The following is a 27,170-nucleotide window of genomic DNA, read 5'->3' as shown; positions in this document are numbered from 1 at the left end:
CCACCCCTGGCCTAGGCCAAGGTGGGTCTGATTCCATAGACTACTCTAAGTCGCTTCGACACCTTCCTATCTTTTCATTGTATCGCATTTATGGTGTATTGAACTGATGAAATTGCTAATAAACCAGTGATGATGATGAGGAGGAGGATGGTAATGGTGCTTTTGATTGGTGATCTTGATTATTTCTCGCTCTCTCTATCTCTCGCTTTCCTTTACTGGTTCACCGATCCCGAACGATTTGATGACTTTGTTTACGTCACGTGATTCGATTACGTCAAGAACAAAAATATCACATGATGACTGAATCGATCTAGAACAGGAACTATTTTGTTTGTTATATCTCTCGAGATGCCGCGATGCGGGAACACATTCTTTGGATTACCTGGGTTTTTAGAATATGCATCAATATAATATAATATGCGGTAGCAAAGTATCAGGTGTCAATTAAAAACGGAGTGGTTTGTTTCGTTCGTGGTTCGTTCAGTTGAGCTCTTCAATTTCTTTTCAATTTCACTTCATATAGATTGCGACACAGTGCAAAGCTAGAAAGGTCTCCATTGGAGTTGGAGTAGTCTTTTAGGTCTTAATTCTTGACAGCACAATGATTTGGTCTCAAGTCATATTCAGCGATTTCAGTCTTACTGATCTGATGAAGTGAGGTCTTAAAATTGAAACTGATTTAGCTTTTTAAGACCGTATTGATTGAATTGTCACAAATCATAAATATTTGGTCTTGAGATTAGACCAATAAACCACCAATGTAAAACGCATCTTTTGAGACATATTGATCTTATTGAGACAATGTTTGATGCATCAGTTTTTTGTGTCGTTTGCAAGACTAATTTTGCTAATATAAATGGTCTGTGGTCTTGAAAAACTAGCTTTTTAAGGCAATTTTTTGATGCATTTGATTTGTTATGTCTTGTTTTAATATGAATTTTGCTAATCAAGGAACTACATGGTCTGTTGCCTAATGCATTTATAATTATTTGGCTGTATACATAGATTGCAATGCAATGCTACGAAGGCGTCAAGACAACTTGGAATAGTCTTTGAAATCACAATAAGTGGTCCACCCTCTTCATTTGTTTAGTGAAGATAAGTGGAGCTGTCATCAGCCATATTTGAAAAATTAGTGTTTAGGGTAGGTAGGTCTATAATGAATCTAATCAAAGAATTTTCAACCATAAATAAGCCTATTTTTTCAAATCCAAAATTTTCTACTGCACTATATAATGTGTAGCGTTTCTTTTAGGCAACCCAACTATATATTTCATCAAGGAGCCAGTAAAATTTGAAAGGAATGTTATTTTCGAAGTAAGCTACAAGTCGAGTCAATACACAAATTGACTCGACTCGAGTCATTACAAACATGTCGTTAAACAATATATTGAATTGTGCAGCAAATCTTTTTAAATGATATTATACACTTACTGAAACAATTCCATTCTTTAGCACAGCCTACGTATCAAAGCTAAAATAGCAGATGTCCAGTTTTTTCGGTAGCCTGGTGAACAGTCTTAATTCAAACCAAAGTAAAAGTTACGACGACGATATGGCGGGATGTTACAACCTTTATGTGCATCACAATGAGTCCATGGATATTGATGACGATGTAATGGAACCGCCGGCGTTTCAAATTCCTACACACATGCAATGGGAGGACATACTCGGATTGGTAAGTTGGTGCTGAATAGTGGCAGTGAGTCCATATATTATATAGTCCTATTCCTATAGAAGATTGCTATATGGTTTCATAATTTTCTACTGTACATAGGTCTAGATCAGTATCAAGACTGTATAGTTTCAGAGGTGTCAATCTTGAAACACAAAAGAAATTAGAGGCTGACTCAAACCGTCCGATAACCTCAATTGTCCCACATATTATACGCAATGTGTTGCACACTAAAAATTACATGTACACTTTACCTATCTCCCATGTGAAAGTTTATGTATCTATACACTACAAAAAAAAATTAGACAAATTGGTCTCAAAATTAGACAAATTTGGTCTCAAATTTAAGAAATGAGGATGATTTGGTCTCATTTTACCACCCACTCACCATAAATGCTATTTTCGACTCAGACAACCATATATATATTGATCTGAATAGTACATGTGAGTAGTAAGTGGCATGTACCTTGATAACTATATCTAGTGAATACCTTGTAAACTTAGTACAGGATCATCTCAACACTGCAATTTCTGGTCTCTCTCATCCTTCCCCTCCTCCGCTCAGACCCCTAACACTGAAAAGGATGCCCCCGAGGCACTGCTACTATTTTCGATCAATTTCTGGCTTACTTTTGAGACATAAAGTACTTGGTAAGACTAATTGGTCTTTAAGACTAATTGGTCTTTAAGACTTATTGGTCTTTAAGACTTTTTTTTTGTAAAAAATCGATTTGAGACATTGAGACCAAATTTGTCTTATTTTTTTTTGTAGTGTATGTACGGGAATTCGAAACAAGCTATGAAGTTAATCGGTCACACTCTAGCCTCGGCCTACAAAGGAAGCGGCATGCACACACAAATAAAATAAATTACATATATCCACAGTGTCCCCTTTCTAACCTACATGAATAATGGCAAATACCTCCGTTGATGTTCTACTAGATTCGACTCGACTCGATCATTTCCTCGAAGATTCCGATCCGTTAGCTCGAAGCTAAAACCCGTCCACGAACTCCGGACCGTCAAAAATCCAGTTTCTATATGCGCAAATGAATTTATTGAATTCACGGGACTGTGATGGAAATATGCATATTGAAACTGATATTATACGAGAAAAACAAATTGTTTTTAACATAAATACCCGCTTGAACCTTTCTCTATAGGAAATGATCATGAATTCTAGGAAAAAGGTAATGCAGAGGCGTCCAGGTCCGCTAATCTAATTGACGAACCTACGGGGCTCGTTCACTTTCGGACCAAAAATCAATTTTCTCCATAAGGACGTAGTAGAATTGGTCCTCAAGTGAACGAGCCCCGTCCCGGTCCGTATTGGGGCGCGTGTAGTCGCGTTTGTCGCGGGCGGACAGGGGTATCGGCGGTTGTTTTTGTTGTATTTCTGCGTATTCGGGTCGGATTCCGTCGCATATTTTGTTTGTGATTTTTTGCCGAGAACATATTAAAAAATTAATAAAAATGTTCGTGGTATCAGAGGATTTACTGAGATATCTACACCATCGAATGTTTACATTCGATATAGAAGCACTGTTGGAGCTCAAAAACTACCCATGCTTTCCAAATGAAAACCTGATTTTCAGTGCTGACATAAATGTATCACCGGCCCATCTGCATCCAGAGGCCTGCCCTTCTCTTTTCAAAGCCTGAATCTGATCCTTGTTGAAAAAACCTTCCTATCCTCCTCCATCTGGTCCTTGTTATCCGAGCTTACATCCAAGTTCCAAAACGATCATAAATTGTGCAATTCCGCTATTAATCACATTTGGGTATCTTGTTTGGTTTTCATTGTGTATTTGTATCGTCGAAATGCTACAATTAATTTCACAATGATTTCGCATTACCAGCGATTTCAACAGCGCAATTTCTTCGTCTTTCTCCCTGAATTTCTTTGCACTGTATTCCGTGGCACACAAGACCTAAACAGGTGATAAGGGCGGCGACTCTATAAACTTTTAATCATAATAATAACGCGCAATTTCTTCATCTTTCTCCTGACACCGGCCTTGTAGCTGCAAATTGTAAGATGGGTGACTTTATATCGTATTGGGTGGTCTATGCTGTTACAGTATGTATGCGGCAAGTTTCTATTGGCCATATTGAATCTTACTAGCTCCATCTCCTGCTTCAACAGGATACAATTCTCACAAGAAGCCTTTAGGTTGAGATTCTAAATATATCGCCATATGTAGGCCTACAATTCGTTGATGCAGCCCAGAAATGCATTTTGCTGTGGTAGTCCGGGGTGATCTGAAATAAAAACGACCAGCAGACAACGAAAATACATAAATTCACCTTGGTTTCTATGTCCAATATACCAGTTGCGGGCGTAATCCCATAAATATCACTGCCAATATGAACGAAAACTACAGCCTCACACATAGGTTCAGGCTGTTTTTATGGTCTTTTGAGACCAAAATGGATGCCGCAACGTAACAGTGGCATGACGCAACAATGACCTTGCACTTCTTGCCCTTCTACATTCTTTGGGCGTAACCATACCGTATACTTTTTCGCTCTTCATTTTCGCCTTTGGTGGGAGGGATTCGGCGAGGCAAGCACAGTGCTTATACCCATTAGGCCACGACGCCCTCGAGAGCGGGAGACGATACGCGGCAATTCGAATTCGCACGCTCGCGTCATCCGCTGGAGGTCTCTCGCATAATCCCGCGGTTCCCGCCGTCCGCGAGCGGGCTCGTAGTTTGGGGCCGGGCGAACACAATGGCACGGGCACTCAAAAATGAACAGAGTAACAATTTAAAGATTCTAATCGTGTAGTGATACATGATTTCTTAGCGTACTGAAATTAGACGATCCTGTCGAAGTTACATTATGGCATCCTCTGTTGGGGGGCTGCCAGTAAAACTGCACTCAAGCCACTGCAGAAACTACAGCATAAAGTGCTCCGAATCATAGCTAGGGCCCCAAAGGGGCCTGGCTGCCCATCCAATAAGTCGCTGCTGAAGAGATTCGGCGTCCTAAACATAGAAGATATGCGGAAACTAGAAATCGCCAAGTTTATGTATCAGTTTCACTGCGGTCGTTGCCCCGAATATTTCAATGACTTCTTTACCTCTGAATCAAAAGCGCACAAGTACAACACACGCGCGCGTCCACGTCGTCCAAATATCATATGATCGACCGAAAAGATCATCGCTCCATCAAATATGCCGGACCTGATGTGTGGAATAGTATCCCGCCGGCCATCCGACAGTCGACGAGCATGTCCACATTCAAGTCGAAATACAAGCAATTACTACTAAATAAATACAGTCCATCCTCAAGATTACCGGACCACGACTGACCTATCGATCTCGCTTCCCATGACATGCCGCCCTATTTCTTGTCGCTTTCTTTTTCTATACTGTATTCTTTACTTTCATTCAGTGTGCATGCCTCCTCTTTACTACGCCTAGGCCAAGGTGGGTGTCCGATTCCATTGACAAATCCAAGTCGCTTCGACATCTTCCTGTCTATTCATTGTATCGCATTTTTTGTGGTGTATTGAACTGATAAAATTGCTAATAAACCAATGATGATGTCGCTAAGAGTTAATTTATAGTTTCGAAGTAATTTCCCAACGCGTTGCGGCATACGAAGCGGGGTGCGTCATTGTATATGAGATATCTGTGAAGTCGTGGTCGAGCCGCGGCAACAGTGACAATGGATGCGCAATAGGACTGTTGAAAAATAACCTTTATTTCTGAATCTTGTTGGTTACGTGATTAAATCGATAAAACGACGTACACCAGATTCGAATTCATTCTAACCAATATTCGCGGATTTAGTACAGCATGAAAATTTTGAATTCCAAGCATTTTGAATTCCAAGCCGTAGAAGTGGAGTGATTTCAATTTTTCTTTGATAAATATTTGATAATTCCGGGATTATCCTTGATCGGTGGATCATCCCAGAATTATCATCAAAAATGCGCAATTAAACGGGTACGCTCGAAAAATATACCTGTCCTGTCGCAATTACATTTAATCCGATGCGAAACTGACATTTTATTCGCTGTGGCCACTCTACATGTATAATTTGTATACATTTCAACTTTCCACGCCGTTCTCATTGATAATCGAACACTCGACACGACTCGAAGCCCAATACACATTGTCGTCTACTTATGACCCGTCGTTTCTAAAAGCTTATCGCTCTTTCAATTTAGAGTCCCAATTTCCAGCGCGGCGCTCGACGCTCAGGCTATCGCTCTCCCCCGTGGCGAGCGAGGGCCGATCATCAATGGGCTTTTGCCGCGTTGTAGTACTGGTTGGCGACGTGGCAGAACCGGGCTGCGGTCATCGCCTGACAGGTCTGAACTGCCCCTCAGACGAGCGCGGGTCAGATGGGGCTGCGGGTCTTGCTAGCTCCGCGAAACGCGGCTTTAGGAAGTAGAGGTGTTAATTTTGCACAGCTCGATCGAGCCGCCCCGCCGTCGAAAACCGGTCGTTTACGCAGCCGTCTCGCGCGGATCCGGAGCTTGCGCGCCGGTCAGCGCGCGAACACGTTCCGCCCCGCGGACCGGTCGGCCACTTCCGGGGTCGGCGCCACGGCCCGGGTCACGACGAACACTAGCACAGAAAGCCGTGCCCCGACCGGCGTCGGCCGTCGCCGAGAGCTTCATCGTTTCGTTCGCGTCTGCTCGTTCGGCAGTCGTTGGTTATATACGTATCACTACAAAAAAAATTAGACAAATTGGTCTCAAAATTAGACAAATTTGGTCTCAAATTTAAGAAATGAGGATGATTTGGTCTCATTTTACCACCCACTCACCATAAATGCTATTTTCGACTCAGACAACCATATATATATTGATCTGAATAGTACATGTGAGTAGTAAGTGGCATGTACCTTGATAACTATATCTAGTGAATACCTTGTAAACTTAGTACAGGATCATCTCAACACTGCAATTTCTGGTCTCTCTCATCCTTCCCCTCCTCCGCTCAGACCCCTAACACTGAAAAGGATGCCCCCGAGGCACTGCTACTATTTTCGATCAATTTCTGGCTTACTTTTGAGACATAAAGTACTTGGTAAGACTAATTGGTCTTTAAGACTAATTGGTCTTTAAGACTTATTGGTCTTTAAGACTTTTTTTTTGTAAAAAATCGATTTGAGACATTGAGACCAAATTTGTCTTATTTTTTTTTGTAGTGTATCTAAGTAGTAAAAAGTTCAATTATATCGTCATAGTGGAATCAAAGTAGCTTATGTTTATTTGACACATTTTGAGAAAATTATGTTTTCATCTTCTTTCAGCTATATATTTGCCCGGATTAACTTTAAAAAACCGAGACAGACATAAATAGGGCAAAGTTATAACCAAGAAATATTCAAAAGTTTTCGAAAAGTCGATTTTTTCAAGTTTTAAAAATGGACTTTCGAAAATTTGAAAATTGGACATGAGCTACTTTGATTCCACAGCGGCGATAATTGTCAGCATTTCCAAATTGTATTAGAATTACAATTATAGCTACAAATTTTTTTCCAAATTAGATTAAAATTAGAATTACTGAATTTGTAAAAACTTTCAAATTTAATTTAATCCTGAACTAGAAAGAAATGGCAACAAAAGTCAAAAATCAGTTTCGTTCATATTAAATCAGTGTTCATTATCTTAAGAATGTCAAATATCTTTACAGCAAGCTTGAATCGTTCCTCACTGGAAATTAAATTAGAATGAAATTACTGACATTTTGCTCGAATTAGCATACTGAGACGACTGGAATCATCTAGTTGCCCAAGTCTGCAGTTTGACGTAACCGTGATTGTCATTATTCATGTTGAATAACAATGATAGGTGATTGGAGAAATCGGATGCGGCGATAAAGCACAGTTTTCATATGTCGACGATGAAGGTGATGAAATCAGGATAGATTCACAAGGTGCGTGTTGCGATTGATGCGTTGGGTAGGTATTATAAGTTACGATCAATTTTAACGGCGGTTTCTATTTACAGAGGAATACGAAACAGCTCTTCAGATATGTCAAAAGGAAAGGCGGGATTTACACATCTATAACGTGCGGGAGCGTACCAAAACTGACCGAAAGAAGAAAAAGAAACAAAAAACAAATGAAACAGAGGTGATATATTTTACGGTTTTCGTTCAGGGGTTGTCTGAATGCAAAAATTCATGCCTAACATGGTTGATTACATAGAAACCACACCATCGTGTAAAACATGGTTTCTCATTTAGCTGGTGCATGATCGCATACTTTTTAAACCTTAATTTGCTATGTGTTACTTTTTTCATCTAGTTGTATTAACAGCAGTAAATATGCCAGATATGGCTTTATACTTTGCACAACATATGTTTATATTTGTAACATAGGCCTATGTATGACTGTATGATATGTGACCAGCTGTCTTGATGACCTAAGGACCATATCGCTGGTCACTATTTCATTGAATTATTTTCTCCTATTTGTGTCTGGGAAATGTCTGTTCTACTAGATTTTGTGCAAGAAAATAGCGAGTGGGAACTGGGAAGAGCACTTTTTTAATCTTGATATGTAGGCCTACTTGTGCGTTAATGTCTGTAACATCGGATGATATTAAATTGCGTGGTCCTTAATTTGGCTTGCCTCAAAGTATTTGGAAACCACTGGTCTAAAATCAACCGCTTGCTGAATTCAGACAAGCCCCATGGAAAATAATCAGACCGAACTACATCGATAATATTTAGTGTGCACCGTTTATGGTACCATATTCTAATGTTAGCGGTAAATGGACTCACTTCAGTTGGAAATGATCGGGTTAAAGTATTGATTTGACAACTGTCCTGTAAGCCAGGAATCAATATCATACCGTGATCGATTGGCTGCCTGCTACTGGAAAGTGTGATTAAAGCAGCTGTTGCTTTCTTGATTGCTGCTTTTGAATCTGACCATTATGCGTCTACAGGGGTTTGCGATCTTACCTGATCGATGTAGTGAAGAATCGGAGACGGATCCTGTCCGTACGAATACAGAGCAAAAAAAGAGGTACGCTATAATTAGTATAAACTCGTACCAACAGGAATTATTGATCATCAGTTTCGTGTGCTGATACATTGAAATTTTGCACCGATTTAGGCAATAGAGTGCTAATATTATCGATAAATAAGAGATATTGATGTGCTATTAGAAAGTCATCAACTTGAATGTCAGATGTGATATTGGATATTGGGACCAATGTGACTTACCGTGGTACTTAAATCTGAATAATGATTCAGTTAAGAAGTGAGAGATGTTGTTATGGAATGACGAAATTATGGTTTTGACAATGGGGAACCACCATGGAAGCCCTGAAGCTTTGTTTGGTTGTGTTGTGCAACAGCCAGACCTTGGATAACCAAATGGTTTAATTGTCTGATTATATCGACACGTCATTAATCTAAGTTTTCGTAAACTCAGTAATTCTAATTCTAATCTGATTTAAAAGAAAACTGTGTAGCTATAATTTTAATCTAATATCTCGTTTTCCGGTAAACGTTACAGAAAAACTGTATGGTGATAAATGAGCCAAGATTGCAGTACAGTAAGGCTCTTCAAAAATGACTTTTTTTTCTCAAATCGTACTGGCTACTTGATAAAATTGTTAGGTTACCTACTTTAAGCCTACACACAACATTTGGTTCAATTCCAGCCAGTAACTGCTTTGCTACAGGAGAAGAAAGTTTCTGTCGAAAATTTTTTATTTGAATTAAATAGTATTTACGGTGAGCACAACTATAATAAAGAAACAAAGAATCGGTCACCGTAAATACTATTTTATTCAAATCCAAATTTTTCGACGGCGATAACTCCGCTTCCACTGGTTGGAATTGAATCAAATTTGGTGAACATCGTTTCAATAGACAGCCTAACACTTTCATGGGGTTAACAGAAAATTTTTTATTATTTATTTTTATATAATAAATAGAAACTTTCTTCTCCTGTAGCAAAGCGGTTACTGGTTGGAATTGAACCAAATTTTGTGTGTAGGCTTGAATTAGGTAACCTAACAATTTTATCAAGTAGCCAGTACGATTTGAGAAAAAAAGTCATTTTTGAAGAGCCCTACTGTACGGGCATTTGCCATTCCCATGCTTATGAGAACGACTGTGGTTTGATACGAACTGAACTTATTGTAATCCAATTTGGAAAAAGCTGTGTAGTCATAATTCAAATTCTAATCCAACTTGAAAAAAACTGCATAGGTATAATTCTAATTCCGGCCTAATTTGGCAAAACCGTTTAGTTATAGGCCTAATTGTGATTTAGAAAAGTTTAAAATGTTCTAGTTGTGAAGTCTGGCTGTAGTCCCTCTGGTAACAAGCACAGCATATCGGAATGAACCACATAGAGGCCGACGCGGTTAGCAGGTACTGATTTTCCGAATTAATATTCGCAGCGATGCAAGAAACCAAGGTCTCGCCGTTAACAAATTACAAGTGAAACCGCCAGAGGGTGCCGTTGGCGGGGAACCTATTCAAATGGAAGAGGTTTCTTCAAGCTTATGCTCGGAAGACGTGTGCGAGACGAAACCCCATCCGCCATCAAATTCTCTTTTGTCGCTAATAAGAAAGGTGAGTGTGGTACATTGAACTCTCTCTTATTCGAAATTTCATGCTGGTGACGTCATATTTTGTGATACGATTGTTGATATACAATGTTCTTTCCAATTCTCCACTAGTTGCTGACGATTACCCCTGACGAGTGTCAACCGAAAATATTCGGGTTCATTTCAATATGAATATACTATTCAATTGTATATTATTTTTGAAGAGTTTCTTGGAGGTTACAGAACTTCAATAGCTATACACTTGAAGTATATTCATATTGAAATGTAAGCAATCGTATCACAAAATCGTATGTAGGCCTATACAATGTTCTTTCCAATTCTCTAGGCTACTAGTTGCTGACGATTGCCAGCAGAAAATATTCGGGTTCATTTCAATATGAATATACTATTCAATTGTATATTATGTTTGAAGAGTTACTTGGAGGTCACAAAACTTCAATATACACTTGAATAGTATATTCATATTAAAATGAGCCCCAATATTTTTGCTGACACTCGTCAGGGGTAATCGTCAGCAATTAGCAGAGAATCTGGAAAAACATTGTATATAAGGAATCTTATCAAAAAATCGTATGTATATAATGTTCTTTCCTATTCTCTACTAGTTGCTGACGTTTACCCCTGACGAGTGTCAGCCGAAAATATTCGGGTTCATTTCAATACGAATATACTATTCAATCGTGTTTTATTTTTGTGTTTGTAGGAAGCTCGCAAGATGGCAGCGGAAGAAGTCAAAGACATTTGGGCTTTTGTGAACGCTCTGAAACGCGACATCAACACAGAACTCGACGGTATCGGTGAGTGTGTCTATGACTTGATATCTTTCAAAGTTTATTTATTCATTTTTTGTAAAATTTACAAGTGTAAATGACAGGTTTTTCGCACTTGGACAGATTTTGAGGCAAAACAACTCACTTCCTACATTTTCAATAGTAGAAACAGGTTTTAGGATAAGTTAGCTTCTCTTTTGGTAGCAAAATTGTCATAAGAACCAGGTGAAATAGCCTTTGCAGCAGGATTGTAATCAAGTCATAAGGTGCCGAGTCGCGAGTCAATCTCACTTTTATGGTTTTGACTCGAGTCAAGTCCGAGTCCAAGTCATAGGTGTTGACTGTTTAGTGTTAAACCCACTTTTCACTACTCAGCTTGGTGATATCGAATGCTTCACATTCATAATATGCAAATTTTCCTCACTTGTAACAGTTTCTGGTCGCATTTTCAAGTACCAGTACTAATAGACGAAATACCAGTAGTGTGGTAACTTTACTATTCTTCGAAATCACAACGAAATGTTACTCTTGGCCGTCCTAGTCTCGAGTCATATGACTCGAGTTCAAGTCGAGTCGATTCACAGATTGCCTCAATTCGACTCTTTTGCCGTATTTTGAGAAAATGGCTCGACTTGAGTCGTTGCAACCCTGCTTTGCAGTAGTCATAAAATCAGTAATCGTTCACAAGTAGCCAAATATAATTTGCAGAAAGTGTGCAAACCCTCGAAAAAATCTACTTCTAGAGACTACTTCAGTAATTTTCCGACCTTACATTTATTACTTCAATTCAAAGTAATTTTGACGCGTCTTGGGAATCGATACTCTGCTGGTAATCCAGTAGAAAGTAATTGTGCTACTGCTACTACAACAACGCAAGTAGCAATGCTGTCTAGCTCTGGTTAATGGCGGGTTCTAATTTGAAATTGAAAATGCTTGAAGCTAAAAATCTAATTTGTACACGCAGGTGAGCAACTGGCTCAGCTTCGTACGCCTGAACCCGTAGAACAGGTTGCAAGTAACAGGACTGACGAAGAAGAGGCTTCGCCACACTCAAGTTTAAGGTAACGTAGATACTGTTTTGCTTGTTTGATATGATGTCTGTTGTCTAAATTATGTAGTATCTTGATAATATGATAATTAGACGATGGGGCTGTTCAAAGTTGACTTGTTTCTTCAATAAAACTGTTGGGTTGCCTAAAAAACGCTGGGCGCCGATTTTGGTTTCATTCCAACCTATGTAAGCATTGCCGTATAAGTTTGGGATTAATTTTATATATATAAATATAAAACTTTCAAATTTTTCTGGCTACCCTGTGAAATTGTTAGGTTGTCTGCAGATACGATGCTCACCAAATTTGGCTAAATTCCAACCAGTAGGAGCAAAGTTATTTGAGTATAAAATTATGGATTTGAAGAATATAGTATTTACAGTAGCAAATTCTTTACTTATTTATTATAGATCTACCTACAGTAAATACTATGATTTGAAATCCTAAATTTTGCAGAATGCGTCAATTCATAATCAGGTTAAACCTGATGGCGATCATTAAAGAGCCTCAGTCTCAGCCTCGTCTTTGCTATCTATCATACAAAAGCGTTTATGATTCATTATCACGAACATTTAGTCACCAATTAGTCACTAACTATCAAGGGTGTTATGAATTGACTGGGAAATCAATAGACACAGGCTGTGCAACCCTCAGTCACACGAATCAATGGTTAATTTCATTGCCAAAGTAACATATGGTCGCCTTTGTGAGATGGTATTGAATCTCATAGAGATTAAACACTCGGGCCAGATCTCCAGATGTGTTTCTATTGCAATCTGTTTATATTAATAAAGATTAATCTACTGATGTGTGGTTACTGAAAACCATTCCGCTTTGAATTACTTAAGCGTCTCTGTATATGGTAAAATACCCACGATATTGGTTGGATCGCTGCACACTGCATTCGTTTGGTTTTCATGGTTTTTCTTGTCAATATCGAGATCAATGGTCACATCAGACAACTCTTGTTGTTAATGTACAGTTTTCCCGAATTAGATTAGAATGAGAATTATAGCTGCACAGTTTTTTTTCCAATAAGCTTAAAATTAGAATTATAGGCCTAACCACCTCGCACGGTTTTTGCCGAATTAGATTAGATTCAGAATTACTGAGTTCTCGAAAACTTAAAAAATTGATTCAAGTTCAGATGACATTTAATCAGTAGGGCGATTTTTTTTACGTAAAAACACGAGATTTTGACTAAAAAAAATCCAAAATTTTGACCTTAAAAATCTTAATTTTGACCAAGTTTGACCTAACGTATGCAGATTAGGTGTTTTCCCACATAATGTTAGAATACTACTACTTATCCAGCCCTACATTTCTGGTCGGAACTGTCTGTCCTTACGAAGTAGTTTGGCCTGAGAAAATACTTTTTTGCCTCAAAAACTGACAAATTTTGACACAAAAAAACTTTATTTTAACAAAATCTGGCCCTATGAAGAATTCGAGTTGTTACATCAAGCGTTATGGTAGAAATAGTAAAAAAAAATTGTAGTACAACGAAAGATACTTTCTTACATTCTCGAGTAGAATGTGTCTGTCCCTACTAAGTATCTTGCCAAGAATGGAGAAAAAACGTTTGACAGCAGCAGTTGTTGGCTGACAACACTCAAGTTGTGCGTACGCTGCTGGTGACATACAGTGTTTCTTCATTCTGACAATGTTGTCTACATCACAACTTTTCATCATGCGCTTCTTGATATAAGAGCCATGCAATGCCCACGCAGTCTTGCTTCAGTTGGGATGTTGCGGTACGTTGAGCATAACACCATGTGAACCTATTTATTGAATTCATATGTTTATGATACACAGTGAGCAGACAATGGGCCGTCTACAATGGTAGGCCTATAAAGTAGGCTACAAGCTGTAAAATGTCAAATGATAAGTTCACCGACCGTGCAAAATCTACGATACAAACGAAATGCAGGTTGCAAAAAAGTTTAAACTTTGTAAATAATTTTGTCATTTTTTGACCTAACACTGCAATTTTGATCTAATTTTGACTTTTTTTGACAAATGTCTGTTCGTACAGGAAACTTGGCTCATTACACATTATACCATTCTCCTGTAGCATTTTCAGAAAATGCAGGAATTAGATTACATTTAGACCATGGAAACATTCCACAAATTTGATTTTGATAATTATAATATTAGATTACAGTCATTTCGCTTCAAGTATTGTAATCAATAGGCACATAACTGGAATTTTCTAGTGACCAAGTCTACGTGGCGCATTACTCTCTCTTAAGTAAGTTTACCACCTTTAAACTTTCCGAATTGACATTTTCAATATCAACACAGAATAATATTAGTTAAACACTGTTTAAGACCAGGCCAATACCTTCCAAAGGATTACATGATAATTCAGTGTTGGGGATTTCCCGATACAGTAAATTTCATACCATAGGACGATAATTGACAATGATTCACAGCAGCGCGCAAATCTCAATAACACGTGCTTGTCTTGTGACCTTGCGTTGGCATTTTCTTTGTGAATGTCGGGTTTGTGAATGATTGACTATCTTATTAGCTTTTAGAGTGTTTCATTGTTGGATTGTTGCCTTTGCCTGCCTTTGAAATGGGCCGTTTTGTGATTGATTAGTTACTTGTAACACCGTCATGTAACTGTCTGTAATGTAAACTCTTCAGTAGATGAAGTAGGCATAACCTACTGTACTACTCACAATTAAAGTAGAATACTTCATTACTAGGGCTTGGCACAATGCTTCGAGCATACGAAAGATATATTACAAAGCTACAGACGTTACTGGAATGAAATAAACATTTCGTAAGTCATAATGATCCCACAACATTGTCACAAAGTGCAATGCGATCGGTATGGTCAGAAGAATACCAAAGAATCTTTTGTGAGGGATAACAGACATTATATACTTCTGGGTGGCATAGAAGATAGATGTTTGAACTTTGACGTATAACATTATGTCATGACGTCAGGCGCGTAGCCAGCCGAAAAAAACAGAGGGGGTTTGACTTTTTTCAAATATACCAATTATAGCATCAATTCATTAGTGTTAACTGGGTTTAGTACAAGCTTCTCGTGTTTGACAAACTTGTTAGAAGCACCATAACACGATTTTAATAATAAAAAATGAATGATAATAATAATATACTCTTTGCAACGATGCTTGGGTGATATCGAATGCCTCGCATTTGTAATATAATAAGATCTTGGTTGGTTTCACACCTTATTTAACGTTCACTTGCAAAGTAATAATTACTCTTATTATTATCTATATCGTTCTGCTATAGGCTCAACGAATTTTATTCATAATATAGTAATTGTTACTTAGCAAGTGGACATTAAGTAAGGTGTGAAAGCGACCAAGATATTATTATTATTATCTATATCGTCTGCTATCGGTTCAACGAATTATTAATAATATCGTAATTTCCTCACTCTTAAAAGGTTCTGGCCTTATTTTACAAACACCAGTACTGATCGACGAAAAACTTTACTATTCTTACAATGAAATGCCTCTCTTAGCCATCTGAGTCTTGAGTACAAGTCGAGTCAATACACAAATTGCCTCAAGTCGAGTCTTGAAATATGAAAAATGACTCGAGTCGAGTCATATCTAGCATTTCTGCGTATTTCAATGGCCTGTCTTGCTTTAAATCTAGAATTTTCCTTTATTCAACAGCAGCGTAGCCAGTTCCGAAGGTGAAGGGTGCGACTTCGAGGCTTCGGTCGTCTGTCAGAGTCTGCCCGACGACAGCGTTGTAAGATGCGGGACCAGTTTTGAGAAGCATTGGGTTTTCAGGAACGACGGTAACTCTGAATGGGACCACGATACACGAGTAAGTTAGCGGGGGTGGTTACTGTGTTGGTTGTCGAAAATGAACTTTTTCTTCAAATTTTACTGGCTAAAAAAACGAGATATTTATTTACCTAAAAAGCGGAAGATTTTGAACTTAAAATTCAAAATTTTGACATTTTTTTACCTTGAAAATCAAAATTTTGACCAAATTTGACCTAGCTTATGCAAATTAGGTGTTATTCCGCACAATGTTAGGATTGTACCACTTATCTTCATCTTCATTTCTGGTTGGAACTGTCTGTCCTTGCGAAGTAGTTTGACCTGAAAAAAACCTTCTTTGCATCAAAAACTGACCGGGGCCTACGATAACTTACGGCCTTATATTGCGCATTCCACTTGCAACATCGGGGAGGCCGACGTTCGCAAAACAGACATCAGCGATTGCTTACGATTTCGTTTCTCGCAACCAGATCCCTCCCTTAGGATAAGTCTAGCAAAGCCGTATAACAGACGAAATTAGTACTTTACCAAAGTTACAATTGACAGCGTCCAAGATACAGTTATCCAGTATATCCCCTTATCCACTAATCACACAAATAGACTATATAGCGGTAAGGAATAAACTTGCTAATGAGAAGTATTTTAATGCATGGTAAAATCAATTACAGCATGTAAAGAATAAATTTAAGTCATTTTCATAAGTAAATACTCGCAAATACAAACACCAAGCTTATGGTTACAAAGATTCGACCTCAAATTCAGCGAATCAAATGCACCAATGATGTAGGTAAGCTACGACTTGCTCAACTGCCGCTTTTTAAAGCCCTTCATAACATCTTTTCTCACAGAGGCATTAACTAGCTTCTGCTTGTTATTGTAATATATGTTCACAATGATTCTGTTCGCCAATTTTGAAGCTCGCTCTTGATGACTACAACAGGCAAAGCTTATGGACCCCCAAAACGTTGCAAAACATATTCGGCAGCTTCTCTCACTGAGACTTGAGGATGAGAGCAGATGATTGTATCAGAACCCTCCAGGATTGAAAAACTGGATGCAGCAAACTTAGCGAGTGGTTCTGAAGGGGCAAGCAATCCCCCACGAGAGAGTATGTCGAAATATAATGAATTAGTGTCACCGGATTCTTCAACAATTAACTTAGAACATTCCCTGCAATTCATTTTCTTAGGACCTTTTTGCCGACGTACCCAGCAACATAATAGGACACCTCCTCACTGTCAGGAGATAAAAATGATCCAGTAATTTCAATTGCCACATCTTCAATTGTTTGTTTGAAATGATCCAAATGAACTGAGCTTTGAACACCAACATCATGCTCCCAGAAATTAATGTCAATTTTCAACATAGAACGGAGCAGTATTATCTTTTCAGAGTTGGTAACTTCTGTTAAACCGACCAGAAAACGCCCCCCACTCATTTGCCTGTACTGCGAGAACCTTCTTTCAATGGGGTCACTTTGGAATTTTCTTGGAATCACATATTCATACCCGTATCGTAGGCCCCGAACTGACTAATTTTTATATGAAAAACTTTATTTTAACGAAATCCGGCCCTATGACAATCCCAGTAGTTTCATCACGCATTATGGTAGAAATAATTAAAAAACTGTAGTACAACGAAAGATACTTCACTACATTCCCAAGTAGAATGTGTCCGTCCGTACCAAGAATGGAGAAAGAACTTTCAACAGCAGCAGTTGTTGGCTGACAACACTGAAGTTGTGCGGACACTACTAGTGAAACACCGCGTTGCTTCCTTCTGACGATGGTGTCTACATCACAATTTTTCATGATGCGCTTCTTGATATAAGAACCATGCAATGCCCACGCAGTCTTGCTTCAGTTGGGATATTGCGGTACTTTGAGGATAACACCATGTCAACCTATTTGTTTCATTTGACCGTTCATGATTCACAAGGAGCAGACAATGGGACGTCTACAGCGGTAGGCCTATAAAGTAGGCAACAAGCTGTAAAATGTCAAATGATAAGTTCACCGACAGTGCAAACATCTCTGATACAAACGAAATGCAGGCTTGCAAAACAACTATTTTGACAACTTTTTGACCTAACGCTACAATTTTTACTTATTTTGAAATGTCCCTACTAATCAGCAATATCTTATCACAGCTGCATCTCATCGAGGAGTCTTGTGAGCCCGCGGCCGGTAGGGGGTCCAGTCTGTCGGATTGGGGGTCCCAGGGAAAAAGCGTGGGGGTGCCGTCTTTGCGGCCCGGGCAGACCGGAGTGCTGGTGGTCAAGCTTTTGGCCCCGGTTCACCAGTGCGAGTATCGTTCCTCGTGGAAACTGAGCCACAGCAACGTACCCTTCGGACGCACGTGAGTGGTCTAGTGTTTGTATGTTTGTTTGTTTTAATGTTGTGATCAAGTCTCTAACTTTTGATTTGAGTCATTTCAAAATTTTCAGTCTCTAGTTGAATAATTTTGAAAGTGTCTCGGAGTGGGGTCTAGCTGTTTCAGATTGAACATCTTTAGAGTCGAGTCACGCAAGTTTACAAATTGACTCGAGTCAAGGCAAGTTAAGTTGTCTCGGATTTAAAATCTTTCAAGTCGAGTCGCGCAAATGTACAAATTACAAGCCAACAAATATTTCACGTTCATATTTTGTGATACGATTGTTGGTGTACAATGTTCTTCCCAATTCTCAACTAGTCGCTGACGATTACCCCTGACGAGTGTCAGCCAAAATAATTAGGGTTTATTTCGATATCAATATATTATTTAATTGTACGTTGAATTTCTCTTCCTCCTGCCAATATGTATGCTTATAAGTTAGCGCCAGAGTGAGTAATCGTGTCAAGGATGGATGCAATGATACCGTAGAGACCTTAAGATCTGTTTTAATGTTTATGGATATTTCAAAAGCTTGCTTTGTAGACACAGTTGTGAAATGAAAAGTCCATATTCTAAATTCAGTAGATAACTTCAACATACAGTTGAATAATTTATTTATGAGCCCGAATATTTTCGGCTGACACTCGTCAGGGGTAATCGTCAGCAACTAGTAGAAAACTGAGAAGAACATTTGATTGATTTAAATAGGTGATATGAAATCACTCTTATGTTGTAGCCTAGTTCTTTACCATTTGTAACTTGAATTCGCGCTAATATATGTTATGGTAGTTTGTATTCCCAATTTTTTTTCTTTCAGAGTAACGTGCAATGTCCATATCGAAGAGCAAAAGTCAGATTCATCGTCCGACCAAAGCCTGGATAGTTTCGTTCAAGTCCAGAATCCAAAAGAAGAGAATGAAGTGAAATCGGACGACGGGGAATCTGTAGTTACGGAGTCAAAAATCCAGCCTGGTGAGTTATTGTTAAAATTAGATTTAATTAGCGATTGCTTGAGTAGAAATAGAAGTTACTGTAAATTTCTACTGGAGTACAGCTGGAAGTGGTGATTTCCATGTACGGAATTAAGGGCAAGTATTCTAGGCCTAGAAAAGTGCAAGAAAGTGGCCTAAAACCGCAACCACTTGAGAAATTAATATGAGATTCTACATAAAATATATATAGCTGGATTCAGGTTTTGTGTAAAATAGGCCTTTTAGTTGCTTGAATAAACTTTCTTAATGCGAGAAAAATGTGTAATCACTCGAGTCATATTTTCAAATGCGTAAAATGACTCGACTCGAGTCAACTTATGTATTGACTCGACTTGTACTCTAGTCATTGTGCATGATTTGAACCAAGTCATATGACTCGAGACTAGGACGGCCGAGGCAGACATTTCATTGTAACTTGAAGAATAGTAAAGTCACCACATCTTTGGTATTTCGTCTATCAGTCCTGATACTTGGAAAATAGGGCCAGAAGCTGTTGGGTCTGAGGAATATTATGAACGCGAGCCATTCGATATCACTCGAGCTGAGTTGAAAAAGTGGGTTGAACCTGGTTAAACTCAAAACTGAACACTTTGACTCGAACTCGACCCTCTATTAACTGACTCGAATTCGGACATGACTCGGTTGTGAACTGATATTGACTCGACTTGACTCGAGCTAAAACTATAAAAGTAAGATTGAATGATGACTCGGAACCTTGTGACTTGGTTACGACACTGTGTGACGCTATTGCAAAATGCTGATTCTATTTAATGTGAGCCAAATTTTCAGTATCTGATTCGAATCTGGCTGATTGATGGTTTACATTTTTTTTTTAATGCATTACAGAGGAACAAAGCCAGCCAAGTGAGGAACAGGTACAACGTAACGATTACAACGTAGCGTCTTTTAACGCTGACGATATCAGAGGTAGGCTTCTACGAGATTTGCTTCGGATATTCTGCAGGCACAAATATTTTGTTTTGCAGAAGGGGCGCGTAGCGTTGACACAACAGATCAGGAGGCGTCTGCCGTCGGTAGTGAAGATAAGGTGGAGAATGCGACTGAGCACAGCTCAGATGCTAGCGTTGATGATGAAGGTACAGTTTTTGAATTTAATCTAACCTGCGTCAGCATCAGCACTGTGCAGTGTTGGTCAGTAGTCTATCGGGATTGCGACTTGTCAAAATCGATACTCTTACCGGTAAGAGCGTTACGTCAGTGCTGATTTACGGTATTCCAGCCGAATTTGGCCGTGTATTTCACCAAATTTCTCAAAAACAGTGACATATACTGCCAAACATTTCCAGTAAAAAGTTGGTTTTATGATATATCGAAAAAACTTGAATGAAAAATCGAAAAAATTGCAAAAAGTTGCACCATAAGATCCCTTCAAACAGCTTAAAACAGCATTCTACATAACTTTCAAGTATTTAGGAAGCTGCCGGAAGCTGTAAAAAAAAGTTGCGAAAACTTACCCTACTTATTATCATTCATAAGAGTGTGGGTGATACTGGAAGTAGAAATATTCACCTCACCCTCGTTGCGACCGCAAATAATATAATGCCTTACGCCGCATAAAGATACCAAGGTATATCTATCTCATTGCACTTTGTGACAACGCCGCGGGTTTCCACTAGCGTGCACAGTGTTGTGCTACAGCAGTTGTTCCCAACGCGGGCGATTTTGAGAAAGAGGGCAAAGATGGGGGGCAAAAATGTTGAAACGTTCAGTCAGATATATTTAATTTGCCGGATGCCGCACGAAACACCCTTGAAACGCGTTATTCCGGAGCTGCCGCGAATGTTGACTAAAAAGGTCAACTCGCGACAGACTATCCTCAGATACCGGGACCGCCGCGAATAGTTGACCCTTTTTTCAGTTGATTGCCGGCGATCAGAGTTAGCTGTGTAAATTTCCTGTTTTTATGTCCTCTTTCTCGTATCCGAAAATACGGGGCGATAAATAATATGTCGAGCTTGATGAGGGGGGCGTTGAGTCGAAAAAGGTCGAGAACCATTGTCTCGTATGCCGTGCTAGAAGCAATTGAGGTTTCAAGGCTTCGACAGCGGAAAATAGTATCGAACGTATATTTCCTGTTCATAAATCAGCTCTTAGTGGCTAGGAGCGTATAATTTTAGTATTTGAATAATTTATTTATCTTTCAATACTCGGCATAGATCATCAGGGGCGTAGCCAGCCGTGATAAAAAGGGGGTAGAACTGAATAAAGGGGGCAGAATGACCTTCTATGCGTCATACCTTTAGCGATAGCGACTTCTGTATCCCGTACGCTTTAGAGAGCGTAACTAATTGGTGGATCTAATTACTGAAAGCGAGTGAGCAATCAACAACTTGCACGGGATCATATTACGATGCGCACGCGCTCAGCCTGTTACAGTGCAGGAGATCTTATTTGCATTCAAATAAGTAATGGACCTTGAAACAATACAAGAACAACATTTCACACGAACAATCTATACAGCGCAGAATCAGTTATATCTTCATGAATTTTGACATGATTCAATTCGCGTGTAAGAGTAACGTCTGCTCGGCGTTTCAATTCCATTCATTTCGAACATGGCGCATATACTAATTGTATCGGCGCGTGAATAATGACTTATTCCCAAAGTGAGGTAATCGCAAACAAGTTTCGGCGCGGCTATTGAAGGCTGAATGCGTCCCGATGGGATACCGATCACGAAAGGCATACTCTAGTATGACGTATAGATGGTCATTGAGGTCAAGACAAGGCACAACAATGGCGTCTAAAATAAAATGCGAATCGAATGTATTGCGTCTTCACGCTGTTTTGGGAACAGGCTTGAGTTCGGCAAAGCACGAATCAGATGCTATTGCTTCAAAAGATGATTTAATTCAGTTATAAGTTGTCATTTTCATGTTATCAATGTTCGTTATCGTTTACAATGAACTGTTGATGAGAAAACCAATGCGTGAACGACGCGACAAATGTTATTGTTGCTCGACGACTGCATTCAGAATGAAGGGATTAAGCTTGACTCGCCGAGAGAAAAATGTAACAATGCCCCTTTCACGCTTGCATAGACGCGCTTCCGTAGACGAGAGATCGACGAGAAAAAGGCATGTAATAAGCGTCGGCAATCGGCGCCGCGCGTAGCAAATTGGAATTAGGCGATATCGTGAAGAAATGTTGTTATAGCAGTAGCGTTTATTTGGGATTTTCGGGATAGAATCGAGCCTGGAAGGGGGTAGAACGTTCTTCAATTCTACCCCCCTGGCTACGCCCCTGTAGATCATAACAATTAGTAGTGGAATCAGAGGCTTTTACCCCACTGGCAGTTTTCAGGCCTTTCATTTTCTGCTACCACCACGTACAGTTTTGTCTTGAAAACCTTCGTTACTGACCATCTCTGGAAACTACAAACAGGAATATTCCGCTCTATGAATACTTTGTTGTAAGATATCCTCTGTGAAGTTCTGTTATTTTAAATTCTGACAGATCAAAGCCCTTTGTCGGAGACGCCTTTGACTGTAGCCGCGCCGTCCGATACCGAGGAGGAGCCGAAGACTTTGGAGAACGAAGTCGATCAGACGCAGGAAGAAGTCGAGGTCAGCCGTTGACCCGTTTGTAGCTTTTCGCAGTCGGAGAGACGCATTTAGATTTGTGGATTCGTCGGATGGGTCGCATACTGCTAACAGTTGATTGAAATTGTGAACACAAATATATGCAATGTTCAGAAATGTATTGGTCACCGCTATAAGAGTGCTATTTCGTCCGAACGTCGTGACAATTACATTCACACACGCGATGGAATCGTCCCGAAACCTCTTTGTAGTTACCAAAATCCTAAGTGTAAAAATTGAGTGGTTTTGACTAAAAATATGTTTTAATTGAAGTAGAAGTATTCATCAAACGTAAACGCTCGAGCAATACGTACTCGAGTGCTCTGAAAAAAACAGTACTACTGCGTTACTGACCACTTGTTTCTTTACTAAAGTAGAAATAGTTCCACGAATGAAATGATAAACCGACGTGGATAGAATAACTGAACGTGTGAGCAAATGATGACTTCCGTTGACTCACAGTACAATGTTTGCCCTGTAGACGCATGCGAACATGACGGTAACAATGCACGCGTTTTGTTGACAGAACGATATTGAGACCTTCACGGAGCCGCACGCGCATTCTTTCAGTTCCGACGAGGAAAGCGACGCCGAAGATGAGGTTTGTATTATTCTGTTGAAAATAAATTCAACGGTACGCTTGTTTCCGGTAGAATTTGCCATACAAAATTTGAAGTGGGATTTTGTGCCTTGTGCTGTCAACAGGTGTGGTTAAATATGATAGCGTAATGGTGGAGCGAATTTAACGGCGCTTATTTAAAAGTCTCTTTCACATACAACTTATCCGAAATGAGTTGTAGGCTACGTTTAAACAGCTTCATATAACTAGGCGATTATTCAAATCCAACTTTTGATATTTTTTCACCCTAAAAACTTAATTTTGACCTCGTGTATGCAAATTAGGTGTTTTCCCACATAATGTAAGAATTGTACTGCTTATCTACATATCTGGTTGGAACTGTCTGTCCTTACGAAGTGGTTTGGCCTGGAAAAACTTTTTTGACAGATTTTTACATGAAAAAAACTTCATTTTACCGAAATCTGGCCCTATGATGAATTCCAGTAGTTACATCACGTATTATGGTAGAAATAATCAAAATTTGTTGTAGTACAACGAAAGATACTTTCCTACATTCTCGGGTAGAAAGTGTCTGGCCTTACTAAGTAGCTTGCCAAGAATGGAGACAGAACGTTCAACAGCAGCAGTAGCTCTGCGCTATCTATTCCTTTAGAAATAGATGAATGGTTTCCTTGTCAACCTATCAACTCCGGGCTTAACTGTTGTTTCTTATCACAGCCAGAAGAGAGCGGATCTGAAGTGGCCGAACCGGAGAGAGCCAGCTCTGAAGATCTGCAAAGCGTGGACTACGCCTTGGAGGAGGAACCGCCCTCTATGATGTCATTTGTGGTCGTGCCGCTGCCGGATTGCTTTGACGTGAACAAGCCTCTCAACGAATCGCAGTACACCGAAGAAGGTTTGAAAACTAGAATATTTCGGCAGTATTCAAATTAGGATTGGAATGATAGCTACACAGTTTGTTGAGTATCGGAATTAGTGAATTCGCAAAAACTTGAAAATTGAATTAAATTTCGCTGGTGTCAGAGATGAGTAGATTCAATATTTTTTAAATTTGATTTTTTTTAAATAATTTTATTTTACAAATTCAATTTTTTTAATTCAGATGCAAGCGTAGACTCTGCGGAAAAAGACGCAGCCTCACCCCAAAACGAAGAATCCGACTCGGAACCCGAATCTCAACCTGGGTCCGTAACCCGCCCCGAGAATTCGTCCCTCCCCGAAACGGAGACCCTTCCGAAATCGACCGCCCCGCACATCGTAATACCACCCAACCCAGACACAACCGGTCCGCCATCGAGCGGAGGTGTCACCCCTCAGTCTGTCGATAACGAATCACTAACCGAGCGTATTCATAAAGAATTTGATGAATTTTTGGCCAACCCGGACCATCCCGTGGAGTGCCCCGCCACAAAACCAAAAGTCCCGATGAACCAAATGTCTACCGCGTCGCCGGCTAAAATCGTGCTTTACGCGCAAGAACCGAAACCAGTCCCGAATTCTGTGTTGAATATCGACGCCCCGTACCAAATCCCGAATTCAACCACTGCCCCGCCGTTCCCGCCTTTTGAACAAGGTTGGGCTCGAAACCCGATTCCAGTACCACAGTCTGTCGTCGATAGCAACCCGTCGTCAGGTGAAAAACCAGTTCCAGCCCCTCGGGGCACCGCCGGGGCTATTCAGCCGCCCTTAGAGTTTGTCGGGGTGTTTCCGACTGAGCCGTTTGCGGTGGCGTCTCCGAGTCATAGTATACAGGACGACAGACAGACGCAGGAGAGATTGCGTCTGCCCAGGATACCTAGTCTTGAAACCGTGAGTTTCGCATTTTCTGAAGTTTGAAGTATGAATTATTTTTGCATTTTTTTTAATTACCCTTGATATCATAAGTTTGATAATTTTTGAAGTTTGAAATGTTTTTCACACTTACAGAGAAAAATAACACAAATGTCGTAAGTTTAACATTTATAAGTTATGAGTAAGGCGATTTTTTATCTAAAATATGGGAGATTTTGACCTAAAAAACCAAAACTTTGGCATTTTTTGACTTTAATGAACTTCATTTTGACAAAATTTTGCCCTCATGTATGTAAACTAGGTGTTTCCGCACATAATGTTAGAATTGTACTACTTATCTTCATTTCTGGTTGGAACTGTCTGTCCTCATGAAGTTTTTTGACTTAAAAACTGACAATTTTTATATGAAAAAAACTTAGTTTTAACGAAGCTTGATCTATGAAGAATTCCAGTTGTTACATCACGCATTACGATGGAAATATTAAAATTTTTATAGTACAACGAAAGATTCCTTCTACATTCTCGGGTAGAAAGTGCCTGTCCTTCCCTTACTAAGTAGCTTGCTAAGAATGGAAAAAGAACGTTCAACAGCAGCAGTTGTTGACTGACAACATTGAAGTTGTGCGTACGCTGCTGGTGACTCACCGTGTTGTCTACATCACAATTTTTTATCATGCGCTTCTTGATATAAGAACCAATGCCCATGCAATCTTGCTTCAGTTAGGATATTGCGGTACATTGAGCATAACACCATGTCAACCTATTTGTTTATGATTCACACTGAGCAGACAATGGGCCGTCTACAATGGTAGGCGTATAAAGTTAACAACAAGCTGTAAAATGTCAAATGATAAGTTCACCGACAGTGCAAACATCTACGATACAAACGAAACCCTAGTTATGAGTTTTAAATAAGTCTCCAAATCTTCGCTAAGCTATACGATTTTCCCTTGAGCTCCACTGATATTTTCATCTAGTGCATAATTCCTTTCCAGGATGGAGGAGTTTCTGCAGACGGCCCCGGGTCATCCGACGATCAGGACCACGAAATATTCCACACGCCGCCCCCGAGCTTCCAGACCAGGCGCTATCAGGAGGTGGAGTTGGGCCCTCTCGACCAACTCTACGAGATGGGATTTCACGACCTTGACTTGAACAGGGACATTTTCAACCAGTGCGCGGGCGACCTGACCCGCACCGTGCAGGCGCTAGTGTTGCGGGCCGACGCGGAACAACAGTACGATGAAACGGCTTGAAAAATGGGCCAGATACAGGCCTTGGTCGCATTTCTTAGCGTGTGAATTCAGTTTTGTATGTAAGATATGTAATCCTTGATGATTTGCACTGCATTTTCGAGATACAGACAGTCTGTGAAAAAACATAACCGCTTAAGTACTGTTAAAACGTAGAAGTACTGACCAATACCCCCTTCTGCCAAGAATCAGTATTATAACCTGAGGCGTAATTTTACCTTAACCATGGTAGAGAATTGGTCCTGTGAATTTTAAAACGTTGCGTATCAGCGAAGGCTTGCTAGTGATAATTGAACACTAAATCACTGAAGTACGTGTTGTGTAATTTTCTGCACTTAATTCGCAGTTCAAATGGCGCCCTTTACTTGGGAGAGAACGATGCTATTTGGTTATTTGTTCGGCTGGTGTTTTTTCTTGATTTCCTGTGCAATATGATTGTTACAGGCACATATTTTCCATCATTTCAATTTCTGCCGTATTAAGAAGCTTAAGGCTATCAAGCAGCCGGTATGAGCTGTTTTTCATGATACCTTCATTTGATGAATTTCCAAGGAAACGTCTGTATAGATGTCGGATATGTTTGATTTATGTGAATCTGCACTGTACCGCTTGTCTGTTACAATTTTTGATGTGTGTACATTTCGACTTTTATCTGTGCTTTTGTCTGAAAACTTGTATAAACATTAAACAATGACAGTTGTTAGTAGTAAGAGCCTCTATTTAAAGTCCAAGATGCTTGAGAA

The 27,170-nt window shown here is 39.6% G+C and overlaps 1 protein-coding gene and 2 long non-coding RNA genes across 4 annotated transcripts in view; 2 read left to right on the top strand and 1 right to left on the bottom strand.

The window, feature by feature from the left end:
• LOC145436003 (uncharacterized) overlaps positions 1 to 27,170 on the top strand; it is a 227,078-nt gene that overhangs the window by 7,413 nt on the left and 192,495 nt on the right. The gene's annotated exons all lie outside the window — the stretch shown is intronic.
• LOC145435583 (uncharacterized) lies at positions 1,077 to 27,137 on the top strand. 2 transcript variants are annotated; one of them, XM_080312876.1, is made up of 17 exons: positions 1,077 to 1,678; positions 7,491 to 7,575; positions 7,650 to 7,774; positions 8,595 to 8,674; positions 10,065 to 10,239; positions 10,939 to 11,032; positions 11,970 to 12,066; positions 15,723 to 15,876; positions 17,986 to 18,194; positions 19,027 to 19,181; positions 20,048 to 20,128; positions 20,188 to 20,298; positions 22,679 to 22,788; positions 23,330 to 23,404; positions 24,101 to 24,278; positions 24,486 to 25,192; positions 26,170 to 27,137. In XM_080312876.1, the coding sequence occupies exons 1-17, from the start codon at positions 1,487 to 1,489 to the stop codon at positions 26,428 to 26,430; spliced, it is 2,889 nt and encodes a 962-aa protein (XP_080169002.1). In that variant the 5' UTR covers positions 1,077 to 1,486; the 3' UTR covers positions 26,431 to 27,137. The 2 variants fall into 2 exon arrangements, with proteins under 2 accessions (XP_080169002.1, XP_080168993.1); XM_080312867.1 differs by having other exon boundaries at positions 1,097 to 1,678; positions 15,720 to 15,876.
• Positions 20,959 to 22,602, bottom strand: LOC145436040 (uncharacterized). The gene is made up of 3 exons (XR_013914146.1): positions 22,462 to 22,602; positions 21,154 to 21,368; positions 20,959 to 21,070 (listed from the first exon to the last, which is right to left on the bottom strand). It is a non-coding gene; the product is annotated as an uncharacterized LOC145436040 (long non-coding RNA).

The sequence above is a fragment of the Botryllus schlosseri genome, chromosome 1 (assembly GCF_051294905.1).
Source record: "Botryllus schlosseri isolate E-star chromosome 1, Bs_hap1, whole genome shotgun sequence".
NCBI lineage: Eukaryota > Metazoa > Chordata > Ascidiacea > Stolidobranchia > Styelidae > Botryllus > Botryllus schlosseri.
This window is presented reverse-complemented; position numbering and strand designations above follow the sequence as displayed.

Coding starts and splice junctions, on each gene's coding strand:
- LOC145435583 (XM_080312867.1), top strand. CDS start 1,487: ATGTCCAGTTTTTTCGGTAGCCTGGTGAACAGTCTTAATTCAAACCAA. Junction 7,576..7,649: donor AATCAGGATAGATTCACAAG/GTGCGTGTTGCG, acceptor TTCTATTTACAG/AGGAATACGAAACAGCTCTT. Junction 25,193..26,169: donor GGATACCTAGTCTTGAAACC/GTGAGTTTCGCA, acceptor ATTCCTTTCCAG/GATGGAGGAGTTTCTGCAGA.